At 46.7% G+C, this 15,393-nt stretch overlaps 1 protein-coding gene across 6 annotated transcripts; it reads left to right on the top strand.

The window, feature by feature from the left end:
• Nucleotides 1-133: 133 nt before the first annotated feature.
• Hts (adducin 1-like protein hts) lies at nt 134-15,379 on the top strand. 6 transcript variants are annotated; one of them, XM_076821301.1, is made up of 15 exons: nt 158-698; nt 4,660-4,944; nt 5,037-5,223; nt 5,289-5,671; nt 6,094-6,543; nt 6,632-6,768; nt 6,853-6,970; nt 8,501-8,614; nt 8,729-8,821; nt 8,930-9,125; nt 9,230-9,367; nt 9,447-9,518; nt 13,129-13,196; nt 14,232-14,375; nt 14,955-15,379. In XM_076821301.1, exons 2-14 carry the CDS (start codon nt 4,834-4,836, stop codon nt 14,358-14,360), a joined length of 2,196 nt encoding a protein of 731 aa, XP_076677416.1. In that variant the 5' UTR covers nt 158-698; nt 4,660-4,833; the 3' UTR covers nt 14,361-14,375; nt 14,955-15,379. The 6 variants fall into 6 exon arrangements, 4 of the variants coding, with proteins under 4 accessions (XP_076677415.1, XP_076677416.1, XP_076677417.1 ...); XM_076821302.1 differs by having other exon boundaries at nt 14,247-14,375; XR_013086526.1 differs by lacking the exon at nt 13,129-13,196.
• The last annotated feature ends 14 nt before the right edge of the window (nt 15,380-15,393 follow it).

The following is a 15,393-nucleotide window of genomic DNA, read 5'->3' on the forward strand; positions in this document are numbered from 1 at the left end:
GGCTGTTTAAACGTCGAGCGCTCTGATTGGAGGCTGACTCGAGGCGGCGGCCAACCGGGCTCGCGCGCGTTCGAGAATCGATCTCTCGCCGGCGTTCCCTCTGAAGTTTCATGAATCGGTTGCGCAGCAGCGTTGTGCGCACGTTCCGCGTGCTCGCCGTAGAATTAGGTGAAGAAAAGGAACAGGAGATGTAGGATAGAACGGAGAGGAAGGAGAAACAGTAAGAGCGAGTAACGGAAATCGTACGCTACGCACGTTTCGTACTGCCTGGCCGTAAGCGACGGAAAAAGAAGGCTGGGAAGCATGGAGAGTCGCGGTGATCTGGGTGAGATCTGAGTGGAAACGCGAAGCGACAGGTTAAACGGTGGGCTGATCGAGACAGCCAGGCAGACGGTGAACGGAGAGGGCACGGTTTGCGAGTGAGAACGACAAAGGGCAGCGAGGGGCGGCGGTGCGAAGGTGGTGGTGGCAGAAGTAGTAGTGACTAGTGGTGGTGGTGGTAGTACGGGAGTATCAGGAGGTGGAGAAGGCTCGGGGAAGGCTTGCCAGCCGCCGGAAGAGCATCGACGGCGACGGGGGCGGGGAAGCTGTCCACCGAACGGAACGACCGCTCGGTGATACGAACGGCGAGTCGAACGATTCCCCGAACGGATACGGATATACCAACGTTCGACGATAGCCGCTGATTTTCTGCCCAGGTAAGTGATCGCAAGCCACTGCTAGGGAGGCTGTGTGCCTGTCCGCCGACCGTTTCGAGCACCCGCGGTGCCGCGTAGACGCGACAGGGCCAACGCGCTTCCCAATAATTGACAGGAATGACGTAGCGTAAGGGGTGTGTCGTCGATTAGGCGGCAATCTTGGATGTTTCCTTGTGTGTCGATAAACGCTCCCGTACAGGTTTCGATCGGCGATTATCGAGCGTCCTGTCCTCGCCCGGCCCACAATCGACCCCGTGAATGCATTTCAAAGGTGATTACTGTAGTACTTGTTGCGATAGTTACGCCATCAGAAAGCATCGCTCCGTGCCGCTGTATCGCCATTTGCATTGTTAAATCATTGACCTTCTTTTCCTCCTGTTTCCCCCCGCGAAAGACAGGACACCTCTGCTACGCAGGGATCGCGTTTCGCACGGGAACGCGACGCCATTCTGTCGTTTCACTTTTTTCCCCCCCATTCCCCCGTAATCATTAATTGAATTACGTTGGGCGAGGGAGTGCAACGAAAGTAAAAATTCGGTACGAGCCCGTCGCGCGAGTTCACGGTGCCCGACAGGTCGTGCGTTACTCGTGCATTGTCTGAAAGGAGAGGCAACTGTGCCAGGACTCGTCCCCGTTGGTTCCTGTTCCCAGTGTACGCGTCTAATCGATCCGTTAAGGATATCCTCCCATTGTAATCAACAGCAAATCGTTACACCGCCTCGAAGTAATATCTCGCCAGCAGATCGACGCGCATAGTATCGGCGAGTCTCGTCGCGCCGCGACCGAAATACGATTGATCATTTCGTAACGATTAATTCGACCCCCCCGATGTCCCCGTGCGTATCTCGAATGCTCTTCAGCGGTTGGGGTTAATCGATATGAGCTGATGTTCATTTGGGCGTATTCGCACGAATAACCGTAGACTGAGTTCGTCTCGACGTCCTTATGATCGCGACGTTGTCCCGCTTGCATTCGCGTCGCGTGTACGCCGCGATGCTCACGCGTAGCGCAGCGGGGGAAAAAAATGCCCGCTCCCTTTCGATCTTCCCGCAGAAAAGTCTAGTTTAAAACGAAGCCGCGAGAAACGAAAGCGCATCTCCCAGCAATGAGCGTATCTCCTCTTAACAAACCCGAGACCGCCCGCGCGCAATCTATCGTCGCTTGGAAATAAACTGGCTGGCTCTCTCGGGTTTCGATTCTACAGAAGGCACGTTCACCTGTGTGCGTACGCCCAAAGTGTGCGTGCGTGCGCGCGCGCGCGCGTGCGTGTCGGTTTATCTGCACGGTCTCCTTTACCGATCCCAATACGCGCGTCGCTTCGTTTCGATTTACCGGCTAGCTGTACCTGCACATTTTTTTACGTAATGTCCAGCGATTAGTCCCCGGCGTTTTATTGTCGCGGCTGGTGTCTCGTTACGTATTTGACGACCACGGGGCGCGCGGGTAACGGCTGTCCGTGCGCGGTCCCCATCGGCAAAAGTATCTCTGCGACACACTCGGTGGCACGTAAGTAAATTATGATCGATACATTTTTGGTCGCTCCGCGAGAATTGCGTGCTCCTTTACGGAGACCCGGCAGGACACGGCTGGCTCATCGACCGAACGTGGTACCGCCCAGCCAGCGATGATAGTGCGAGGCTTTACGTTTTAAGTTATGACATCATCGGGTCGAGAAACAGCGGACACGTCGCATTAAATAGCTCGCGCGCGATACGTACTCGGTCCACGTTATCTTGCTAGTTCGATGCGTTATCGGCTCTTTTTTACTCTCTCGTCTCCACGGAATGGAGGTGCAATCAACGCTGTCGGCTGCATTCCATTTTTGAGTAACCTTACAGTGCCGTTAAACGTTGAAACGCGTGGTTTTAAATGAGATTCACGAGCCTTTGGAGACAAACTTGACAGCTCCTCGGAACAGGGTGTGAAATAGTAAATTTCGTGCTCCTTTAAGGTACGCGCGCGCGTAGTAGACCTCCGCTTCCAACAGCGCGTGAGTATGCTTGGCCTTTTACACCTGTAACTGTGCATTTATATTTCATTCTTCCTGTCGGGTCCTATTAACCTTTCCTACGTGCCGCCCTGGCGCATTAAAGAGGTATTGTTACTGTTATTAACACCGGTGATTGCAAGCGCCGAACAAGCGAGGTTCAATTGCTGTTCGCTGTTAAATAACGTTGATGGACATCAATTGATGGCGTTGCGCTATTTAGTAGCGGCGAATTGTGTATTAGGCAAGATACCGAGAGATTGACTTGGCAAAGAAAACAATCTTTCCTCCTTTTTCAAGCCGCGAGAGGAGTAATAAAATTCGTCGGTAGAAACGTGTGTGCGAGCGTGTTGGTTGAGTTTTTTATGCTCCGCGCGGAGGCTCCGCTGCCCGTCGTAAAAATCGAGCGAGCCTCGGTGCGCGAGGAACGGAAAAGAAATGGCCGCGAACCGAAAAGTGTATCGATCGTTACGCTCTGCTCGTGGTTACCGTGTACTATCTGCTTTCGTTCAGGCTCGAGCGTGGTGTTCGAACCGCGGTTTCCAGTGTGCGCGGTTCTTTTGAAAAACCTTCCTGACGTCACCGTGAAAATTCGCGCTACTCGATCGATAACTTATAAAGATTGCATTCTTCCCTGCTCTCGTTCGTTCTAACGGGTCCCTGTAGTATTCCAGTTACCACGCGGATTGGTACGGACAAAACGAAGGGAGTTACAGTAGCCGAGCGCTAAAAGTGTATTACCCACGGTTTATTAGCATTTAAAATAAAGGAAGTCAAATTCTTTTCCCCGTTCTACACAATCGCGCGCACAATGGAGCCATTCATTCGCCGAAGCATCCGAGGCCGACGATAGAGTGGAAACCGGCGGCCCAGGAGGAGCGCTATTAAAATGATTTCTTCACGAAACGCTGCGTCCACGATTCGCCCGTTTAGATTAGGATTCGCGGAAGTTGTGAATTCAGGTTAAGCGCGCACTTCCGAGGTTATGAGCCGTTAAATACGGTTATTAGAAGGCTAATACGTGGATATTGAGCATTCAAAGCCACGCTAACGTTCGCGCAGCGCACGGCGCTTCATAGCTCCGGGTCACCTCAGGAAATCTCTAAAAGCAGGCGTGTTTAATGCGTTCAGCGTCACGCGGCGCGCATGTGTGAACGCAGCCTAAAGCGCGTATTACTATATCGCGTGCTGCAGACGAACGTGTACGTTGCATTCTACTGTTCCCGTTATCTCGTCGCAACAAGTATTGCGCCAACCAGTATCGGAGGCCTGGTACTTTCGTTTGTTCAGCCTTTAGCGTAATATGTGGGACTCGCGTTTACGCGCAGTTCACACCGCGGCGACTAATAGATTTTTTAGCAGAAAACAGGTAGTTTCTGATTGAGGCTCGTCGTTCTCTTTGCTTGCGAGAAAGGGAATAGGGGCGGACGTTAAGCGGGAGGGCCAGGAACGTGGAAAAAACGCAGGGCGGCGGGATGCTAGCGTGATATAAATAAGCGCGGTAAGAATTCGAGAAAAAGAGAGGCACGATTTCAGCCGCTCTAGGGATTCTTGTCGTCAGTCACCCCTGCTGTCTACGCATTCGACGCCGCGTTACACTTGACTGTTAGCCGCGGGTTTATTGATCGTTCGCTGACTTCTGCCGGTTTTCCGGACGTGCCATTCCCCTTTCACACTTGAAATCGGATAACGGCCCGAGAGAGCAGCGTGCATTAAATCGATGAGGCGCCGATTCGTCGCCGGGGACCATAGAGCGTCGAGACGGAACGAAGACCGGCGGATCGATATTATTCCTGTAATATCGACCTTCCCCTACGGGATTAATAAACAACCGCCCTTATGCTTCCCTTCGTAATTTAAAAATAAATCGGACATATTTGTCTACGGTTTAATCCTCTCGAAATCGAAACGATCGTACGAAGCAGCAGAGTGGTGATATTGATTAATAGACGGGGGAAAAAATTTTTGTTTCAGTCAGTGTCCATCGAAGGGGGAGGGAAGAGGAGGGGAAGGTGGCGGTGGCGGAGGTGGTGGCGGCGGTTGAGAAGGTGGCGGAGGAGGAGGAGGAAGAAAATAACGGCGGAGTGATATAAAATAGAGATAAAGCAAGAGAAGTTTAGATAAAGAGAGGAATCGTAAACCTCAAAGATGGCGGACACAAGTCAACAGCAACCGTTGTCCGAGCCACACACGAACGGAGTAGTGGACGGTTTGACGGAGGACGAGAAGAGCAAGATGAGGCCTGCCGATATCGACGCGGTAAGTATTCCCGAGGCCGTTCCTCGAATTTGCTTTCTCGGTAAGAAAAATATATATATACTCAATCGCGTTCGTTGATGTCTCTGTTGCAGGATATGAGGGAAATGGAGAGGAGGAAGAGGGTCGAGATGATGATGAACTCGCGACTGTTCCGCGAGGAACTGGAACGCATTATCGAGACCCAAATGAAGGATGGTGCTGGGCCATCCGGTCTTCTACAGCAAATCTCGGAGATGATGGGCGCCCAAGGTGCTCGGCTCAATGGGAACGTTTTTAAAAGTAAATCCCCTTTGCTTCTGGATGTTGGGTTCTATTCTCCTGTTTACTCATTCGTCTCGTTTCAGACTCAAATTGCGTGTTGCCTATAAATGATATACGCGGTGTCGAGAGCATGGGCTACGCTAAGGGTGAGAAATTGTTGCGCTGCAAACTATCAGCGGTGTTCAGATTGCTCGACCTGTACGGCTGGACCCAAGGTGTCGGCGGGCAAATAACGGCGCGCCTGAACCAGGACCAGGAACACTTCTTAGTGAATCCGTACGGGTTGCTCTACCACGAGATCACCGCCTCGAGCCTGGTGAAAGTCGATATGCAGGGGACGATCGTGGAACAGGGAACGACTAATTTCGGGGTCCACGTGACAGGATTTCAATTGCACTCGACGATCCACGCTGCGAGGCCCGACATCAAGTGCATCATTCACATTACGACTCCGTCCGTTACTGCTGTGAGTGGCTTTCCCTGTAATACTTATCTGTACAAGGGTGTCGCGGAAGTGTAGTTGTGGAATTAAGGGGTGACACCACTGTAATGGCCCGAGAAGTAAAGGTATCTTTGGAAATTTATTAAAAGCAAACTTTGTAATGAATCTTTTTTAAACTTTCAGGACTTTTTATTGGATATTTAAGTTATAAGAATATATTTTTTAAAATTGATTCAAAGCAGATTTGTAAGCTGTAAAAAAGATTCATTACGTAGTTTGCTTTTAATAAATTTCCAAAGATACCTTTACTTTTCGGGCCATTACAGTGACGTCCCCCTTAACTGTTTAATCGAACTCGTAACACGCGATAGATTGCATGCTATTGTGAGTGTTGAAAAATTTGTATTTCTGAAACACCCGGTATAAAGAAGCTCCTCTGTTCTTAGATCTCATCGCTAAAGTGCGGATTGCTGCCGATCGGACAAGAGAGTATAGTGATAGGAGAGGTGAGCACGCATCAGTATATAGGTGGATCCATCGAGCCAGAGGAGAAGGAGAAGATAGCGAGAAACCTCGGGCCCATTAACAAAGTGATGATGCTGACGAATCGCGGTGCTCTGTGTTGCGGAGAGAGCGTTGAGGAAGCTTTCTTCAACGTCTATAACATGGTGATGGCTTGCGAGACGCAGCTGAAACTCATGCCAGCCGGCCTTGATAATCTAAGCCTCATCTCCGAGGAAACTAAAAAGGCTATATTCGAGGCCTCGAGGAAACCACCCACGCCCCAGCAGACGAGTCAGACCACCGAGAGCTCAGCCCTCGCCGAGAAGCTCGAGAAGCGCTGGCGAATCGGCGGAACTGAATTCGAGGCCCTTATGCGGATGCTAGACAATGCTGTAAGCATTCGGGATCCTTTTTATAAATCTCCACGCGTCTTCTTCAATCGTTCAATTTGAAAATCATTATTTGCATTTGATTTTCTAGGGATTCCGTACTGGCTACATATACAGGAACCCATTAGTGAAGGGTGAACCTCCGCGACCTCGGAACGACGTTGAAGTACCACCGGCAGTCTCGTCTTTGGGATATCTACTCGAGGAGGAAGAACTATTCAAACAAGGGTAAGTGTATTTGCCCTGAGAACGTGGTTAATAATGTCTGCTGTGAGCCTTTAACCACATGCGTTCTTTAACGCTTTCTTACAGGCTCTGGAAAGGCGGTCGCAAAGGCACGGATAGATCGCGTTGGCTGAACTCGCCCAATGTGTACCAGAAGGTCGAAATACTCGAGACAGGGACTCCTGATCCGAAAAAGATCACGAAGGTAGAGGTCATCACTTTTGAGAACAAAAACGAGTAGATGCGAGGGGGCAAATTTTGCGAGAGCGCAAAGAACCTAATATATATATATATATATATATACACACACATGAGTAATTAAATTTTTGCGCAAGAGTGAAAGAGTCTTGCGAATGATATTATTGATAAAATAGTATACTATTATAAAAGAGTCAATATCGATGTTCGCCGTGAATGTTTTACATGCACTTGTTGTTACATTCCTGATTCTTTAAAGAGCTATTTATCTAGCGAATGAAAGTAACTATCGTGGCCGTTCGTGGTGAGTTGAAATTGTACGTGTATCTTTGTATAAACTTCGCATTTCTTTTCTGTTAAATTACCGGAGAGAACCGTAATCATTGAGCATAAGGGTCCTTCGCGCCCTTCATTATTCGTTATCGTATGTATCTCGACGTTGGTGAACGGACGACTGTGTTCAACCCTGTTGCATCGATTTGCTTGTTCGTGACACGTGGCAGTCACATTTTCATATTTTTGGTACATTCCAGCTTACAATAGTCTGTTAGGAAATTCATTGCGAAAGCGCGGATTGAGAGGGGGTAGGGTGGGCGGGGGTGGGACATGAGCGCGCGATTAAAGAGCATAAACATACTTCATGACTTAAAAGACTGTAGAGATTCCGAACGGGGCAGCCTACACGATTAGCGTGAGATGTAATCCCGCCTAAACTCGCCGCAACGATATATCGCGCGCCTTTCGGTCAAACACTAGGAGGGAAATCATTGTGAACTTTAATAAATTTTAATGCACCTCTCTCTTGTAGCTTCTTGATATTTAAATAAATATATGTCTACTGTTCATGGTGTACATGTAGGTAATTCTTCGGAAGGAAAGGACCTCTATTGTTTGATTTTGCCACAGCGTGTGACGGCTTACCTTTTAAGAGAAAGAAAAGAATAAGACATCGGGTTGCACCGTTCCGCGTATTTGCGTTTCGACGAGCTCGAGTTCCATGAGCGACGGGTTCGCGTTAATTTTTCCTCGACTGGACACGGACGTTGTTTTAACGTCGTTTAAGACTGTGTATGAATGTGTGCCTGTTAGTCGTCGAAACGACGAACGTTCGATTCTTCGTCCCACTGCATTTACAAAACCAGATCGATCGACCCTGTAAAGACAAAAAGAGATACGAACGCGATCGGTAGACGATAGAAACATCGAACGATTGTTCCTCCTAATAGAAGGAGGAAAACCCAACACTGGCCAGATTAGCCGAAGAACTCAAACTCTCGAATTCGATGGACGAACGATTTGCAAAATTTCAACACCAACGTCTCACACACACACAGACACGTATACGCCCACACGACATACAAGACTTACGCACAGTGGTAGCAGGCGGTACGGCGACCTGACCAGCAGAGCAGGCACACATTAGCATACGCAGATAGCGCGAGAAAAGAGCTTAGCGATGCTTTTTAATCGGATGTCGAACTTACTGATGATTTGATGAGATAATGGGGGTCGACTAACGTTCTGGTTTTGTGTGCAGTGGGTGTCAGACGGATCTCCGACCCATAGCAGTACGCCGGTGAAGATCGAGAGTGCTCTTCAATTCGTGCCGAAAAATACCAATCCCAAGGAGTTTAAGCAATTACAACAGCAGGTAAGTACTTACGTGTGAGTAAGTACCCGTTGGAACAGACTATGATCGTTTTTTTTTTTTTAAGTATAACAATTAGAAAGGGACATAGGTAGAGTAGATCTTATTTCTTTTTAGATCAAAGATTATCGTAGGGCGGACAAGATATCGGCTGGACCACAATCCCACATATTGGAAGGTGTTACGTGGGAAGAAGCTAAGAAGATGCAGGTAACAACGTTTCCCTTGATCGAGTAATCGTGAAGTTGTAATGGTTATTTTGCTTTACGTTTTGGCGGAACGAATTAATAAGAACCCTCGTTTAAACGTGCACTAAAGGACGCCACCATCAGCGGAACAGGAGAGCAGGTGGTTTTGGTAGGTGCGGCTAGCAAAGGTATCATTCAAAGAGGCTTTCAACACAACGCAATGGTCTATAAAACGCCGTATGCCAAAAATCCTTTCGATGCTATTACGGACCAAGAATTGGATCAGTACAAGAAGGACATCGAGCGCAAACAAAAGGGGGATCCTTGTGAGTATATTTTCAAGACTTTCAGATGGTTAATAAGGAAGCTAATTACTTGTATTCGTTGGTAAAAATGAATGTGTATCGTTGACGATGTTATTTCGTTCAAGATGACGAGTCGCAGTCTGAATCAGAGGCATTGTCGTCGTTCAACGTCAGCCGCGCGACGCACGAATCAAGCACTGCCAAAAGCCCCATTCAGTCTCCGGTATCGGTGACCTCAGAAACAGAAGAGGAAAGTAGAGACGGTAAGTTGAAATCTCCCCGACAATTTCGTGAGCCCGATTTCCAGTTAGAGTAGAAAGAATCACTCTCAACCTTTTACAGAACCCCGAGTACTGCGAATAGAAACGAAACAAGTGCCTGCACCGAGTCAACCTGAAGTTGTGTTGAGCGATGGTAAGTTTCATCTTGACTTTTAGCTTGAGCTATCGTTCGCTTTCAAGAACACAGCCGTCTTGAAAACGAACGAATGGGGGATGTGGTTCATGTATTTGGTCAGGGATGGTACGTGGACAGCCTTGTGCCGCGCTGCTTCAGCTTTATTCTCCTCATTTCTTGATACCTTGAACTCGTAGTGATCAAGAGCGCGAGCAAGGCTCTGTCCACGAGCACAAACTCATTGCAACCCACTAATGCGTTTGCCCTGCACTTTGCCTTATATTTTCATTTTTCTTTCCATTTATGATCACTAACGCTTGCACCGTGCATGCCTGCACACCCGCGTATCCGCATGTCTATTAGTTTTACGTGTGTCCGTGTTCGTCAGAGGACCCCTGGGTCTGTGTATTAATTTTGTCCTCTTTTTAACCCGCTGTTTGTTCTTGTCTATTTTTTTTTTCTAATTCCCGTAACGCACATCAAACGCTTTGCGTCGCATCACGTTACGCATTTCTCTAACAATTACGAATCGTCGTAGCCGTATGAAAAGCCACGTAGGTACCGCCGACAAAGTCAGTAGATGAAAATTCAACGCGAACAAGTTCGTCGCGATTGGATCTGTCTCCCTCCCATCCAGCAGTCCGCGAACGCGACGAGTTTCAGATACACAGGTGTGAGCATCCGTGATCATAACGCGACAAGTGTCGTCGCGAGAAAGAGGGTAGTCGAGACACAAAGTGGGGGATAAATGAACGTTTAAAGAAAGTCTACAGTATGTGGTGTTTTTTTCTCGATAATGTGGTTGCAGATCGTGATTGGTCGGGGAGATACTGCAGTGAAAGCGAAAACGAAAATGATCGAGAGAACAGGAACGAAGTCTACGTTGCTCGTAAGCGTCGTGACTACCGAGTTTCAGACATCTATCAGAGCCAGCCTCGTTTGGAAATCACTCGAAGCAACGTTATCGCTGAACGCATGACACCGATCATTGTTCCCTACACTCCTTCGGCCATTCCATCCAACGTTAGTTCCTTGATCGACTGCAAGTGCAAATTCTTCGAGAATATCCCTAACTCGGTTCAGTCCGAAGATGAAGGATCGAAAGAAGCGTCGGGGAAAGGAACAAGAAGAGTTAATTTGAAACAGAGAAGCGAGAGTATTCCTCCTGATGGGCAAGTGGAAGAAGAAGATAGAGGAACACTTGATAGCAACACGGTCAACACGAATTCTACAGAACAGATAGCCGATCTCGTTAATCGTATCGATTTAAACGTTCCCTCATCGAAGACAAGTTTAAGTACATTGTCCCGCTCGAACTTCAAGATCTCGACTAAGTACAGCTTGGACTCCGCCGATATGAGTTTAATATACAGCCTCACGCCACAAATGGACTCCGATCCTGCAGAAAACGCGGACGACATGACTTTGCGAGGATCCTTGTCGTCCTTACCGTCGCTTTCGGAACACAACAGTGGTAGAGATCACGTTTCTTCGCGATCCAGCGAGGAGAAGCGGCGGCAACGTGCATGGGACGAGAGGAGGCGTACTTTGGGGGAAAATCGCGAGCCCATCTGGCTGGATCCGTTCGACGCTGACGACGGATACGAGCTTTGCAAGATGGCCTCTCCGGAGCTGGCACATAATCTTTCCTCCGACAGTGGCCAGTCAGAGATTCACTCTAATTGCGGATCTGACTTGTTGGAGCTGCCTGCTGATACGGTTCTAGAATTGCTCGAGACCAATGGGGAATACTTTCGGAACGGCATTAGCAATAGCGCGAATGAGATTATCGCTGAACTCGACGCGAACGACACGTACGCCAACATTTCTAGTCTCGTGGCAGAGATCTTGCAAAGAGTCTGCACCATCTGCAGTATGCAGCTTCATATCGAATGCAAACCGTTGCGTTCCTCCTCGCCTATAGTCTCTTGCCCACTTTCGATATTAACAAACGAGATGCTCAAGGAAAATGCAAAGCGGAGGACAGTTTCTCCTGCGGAGCGACTCGATGCTGGTCTTTTGGTTGTGCGAGAAATCGTTTATCACGTGATCGACGCGAACGAAACCCCGCTCGATGAGACTCTCAACTATTCGTCTAAGAAAGCTAAAGACACTGCTAACGTGGAATTAAAAGAAGCACGAAACTCTACCATTAACGAGCAGCCAGAGATACTGGCCACCGTTTCACCCCCTGGTGATAACGACGAGTCGAAGAAGGAAGTTTGCCAAAGTGCTGAAGTTCCACTAACTGTTACTTCCATTAGTACTACTGAAATGAACAGGGACGAGCCTGCCAAGACAGAAACTGAGGCAATCCTTGAGTTTCGTACAGTAGCGAGAAGAAAATCTACTAGCGATGCGGACGACGCGTTCGAATTGATTTTTCGAATTGAGAAGAACAATAATGCTAAAGCAATTGCTGATAGAGAGAGCCCAGGTGAGAACTCCGTTGAGAAGACCGGGAACAGCGAGTCAAACCCGTCCTCGAATACTGAGAGTATAGACTTTGCGGAGCGTGATGATAACTCGTCCGAAAACGAAGATGCTGATATTGCTGAATTGCCGAAGCAGTGTGATATCTGCGACCTCACGGGGGGCTGCAATTGTTACGAATTGTGTGATGAATGTATTTATTGCGACATGAATCCCACTGAAGAGTATTTGCCACCTATATACGAAGAGACAGAGACAAGCGGGAGTTTGAAGGAGGCGCCGAATAGATCGTCGCTGTTGAGTAACGATGAGGCGCAAAAGAAAAATCGACCTGACGAAACTTTCACGTGTTCAAGCTCCAGCGAAAATGGGGGAAGTGACAAAGAACTCCTCGATGGCGATTTAGGAAATGCTGAAGAACTATTCTCGAAGATATCTCAGTTAGAGGATCAAGCAACTTTTTTTCCCGGCGCGATGATTCTCCTTAAAGACGCGAGTTTCACCTCTTTGGAAATAGCTCTTGAGTCGACGACTTAAAGAATTGATTGTAGTTGTATAGTTAATACGCTGATACGACTGCAAGAATGCTTCCTTTTTGTTAAGTAACATTATTCCGTGCATTTGTCTAGTCCTGTCGAAAAGCTTGCTTCTTTTACAATTATTTGTATGTTTAATTTGCGACCTTAGGACTAATGTACACCAAAGAGTACGTTTTATTGATTCGGGATATTAGAAGTAAGTAAGGTGATATTACGCGTGGTGCTACTTTTCTTTTGTTTTTATGAAATCATAGTTCCTGTTTCATTCCTAGAATAGTTGCTGGATTACTATTGTTTATTTTTTTTATTTTTCTACGATTATTTGTACTTCGTATTTGTATGCCAAGCGTATTTTGTTTACGAAATAAATATTGTCACGTGAAAATTGAAAAGGGAGAGATTCAAGCTCTTGCGTCGAAGTTAGTCTTCTATGAAACGCGATGAAAGTACCGAAACGTTCGAAGGTGCAAGAATTATTTTCATTTCCATTTATGAGGTAAGCCTTACGCTCTGGTACCGACGGTTCGTTACGCATTTTGCACATTAGCGTCCTCGCTAAGCTATGGCACTGAGATGGGTGTAACCTGGTGGTGTGCTTGACATTATCATGTGTGAATACTGCATCGGTGTGTAACACTTAACACTTTATGTTTCAGGAGAAAATACCGTAAACGGCGATCATTCAGATGCGCATCACAGTACATTTTCTCAAAGTAGCAAAGAGGTTTGTTGCTCGTACTCGTTTATAAACTATATTGTCCTCGAGCTTCGTATGAAGCCCACGATAAACGATATTCTTTTTACAATTCTGAAGAGTTCACTTGGAAAAGGATTTTGTGATGTTTATATTAGTAACGTCGAAAGAAAAGGCCAGATATAACCAGAAGCTCGAGGACTCAAAATGTGTGTGAACACGATAACGAGATACTATCGTTCCCGAACATGAAGTCAAGCTTTCTTTCTAATTACTTTTTTTTAACAACCAATCTGTGTTGCACAAATCGCGTTCATTCGCGGCGTGCAATTTCGGGAGCAAGAAAAGGCCCATCGCAAAACTCCCACCGAAGTAACTCTATGAGTGGCCATTTTCGCAACTCGCACTCTCATCTTTCATGGTCAAGTGCGTTCTCTGGATCATGCAGAAAACGGTGCTTTCATTAACTATTTCATAACGCTGCAAAGAAGCTAGTTTGCCGATAGTGTTCGCTTGCATGAATCAACGAACGATTTTTTTGGGTTTATTTTCAATAAAAGTGTGGGTCATTGTTTTAGGATCGATGAGACACTTCAAAATAATGAAGAAAGTTCCTATGCATGTATGTCTGATAATTCTTAATTTCTTAATTATATATTTTATATTTCCTAAGCGCCCGTAGGGAAGCAACCCATCACACAGTCGCGCGCAACAGGTGGTCTACTACCCTATTATTTTAAATTTCGAAGAAACATCAAACTCTGAAAAAATATTTCTATATTTAAAAGCAACAGAGATAAAAATAATAATAATCATTGGACATACAACCTACACGAACTCTTTCCATTACTTTGATGGTTAGAATCGATGTTGAAAAAGTGCCCCACACTTTTATTAACATTCTGTATAATATTGTGTGAAACGTCAGAGAATGTGGGAAAGAGATAGGGGATGAAAGAGCGAGTGCATGTACTTTATATCTGTCCTCTGTGTTACACAAAACTTGGCTGCCTGCATGTGCATGTAAAAAGGTTTATGGTTACGGTTGGGACCTTCCGTGTTAAGGGTTCCGTGTCGCAGGATGTGAGCGTTAGCGAGGAATCGCCAAAAAAGGAGAAGAAGAAGAAGAAAGGCCTTAGGACACCGTCCTTCCTAAAGAAGAAGAAGGAAAAGAAGAAGCCAGTCGAGGCGTAGGTAGTCCGAACTTTGGTACGTATTTGCAAATTACAACGTTAGGGTTGACTTTCCATCATACGATTGATCTCTATGTTGCCCCCCAACACTACACACCCTTGTACTGATTCAACATCCAGTTTCACACACTATTGATCTCTACATGTTTTTCTTCGAATGTTCATTATTCGATGTCGGTAACATTGAACTCTATGCCCCCGATCGAGCGGCGAGTCGTCTTGAAGAAGTGCTCGGTAAACAAGTTGCGAGACACCTTGCTTACCGATCATCTAGATAGTTGATTCGCGGCGTACCGTTAGTTCTTACTTTCTGGAAAGGCTAAGAAGACGGTGAAAGAAAGGTAGGCAGGAGGTTTCCACGTCAGAGCATTACTTATTTTCTTAGTGTAGACGAGCTGGCGCTGTTGTAAAACGCATAGACGCAATTTAGAAGCCGTTTCTCTTAGTCGCCAGTTAGAGTCGAAATCATCGCCGCCGCCAACGGATACCGGTCGCGTCGTGCGCGCGAGAATTTCAAATGAGAATTTCATCCGATGATGGATCGAATAATAGCAGCGTTTACTGAACGCCATTTTTCTTTGTCCTCTATTTGCAGACACTGCCACGAGCAAAAGCTTATCGCAAATAGAAGAACAAGTACCCGAATGAAGATTTAAAACGCGAGACAGAAGAGTCGAAGATCGCAATTGCGAGTCGAAAGTGCATATACAGGAGATGAATGAAGAAAGAAACTAGGAAATAGGAAAATAGACAAAAAAAAACAAACAAATAGGATCGATCGGAAATCGAAGTAACCATGCAACAATCACAGCATCTTTCCAGGACTCAAGACTGCCATCGCATTACGTCTACGATATAAGAAACTATATTGTACTGTTAATGTTTTTACGTTTTTAATTTGTTAAGGCGTCGCGCTGATGTATTTAATCCGCTATTTAATTTCGCCTCCCCAGCCCCGTTTGTGTAATTGCAATAAAACAAAATTACGTCTACAATTTACGACGAAAAAAGGAACGAAAATATGCCATCGTATT

This window comes from Andrena cerasifolii, chromosome 10 (assembly GCF_050908995.1).
Source record: "Andrena cerasifolii isolate SP2316 chromosome 10, iyAndCera1_principal, whole genome shotgun sequence".
Taxonomy (NCBI): Eukaryota; Metazoa; Arthropoda; class Insecta; order Hymenoptera; family Andrenidae; genus Andrena; species Andrena cerasifolii.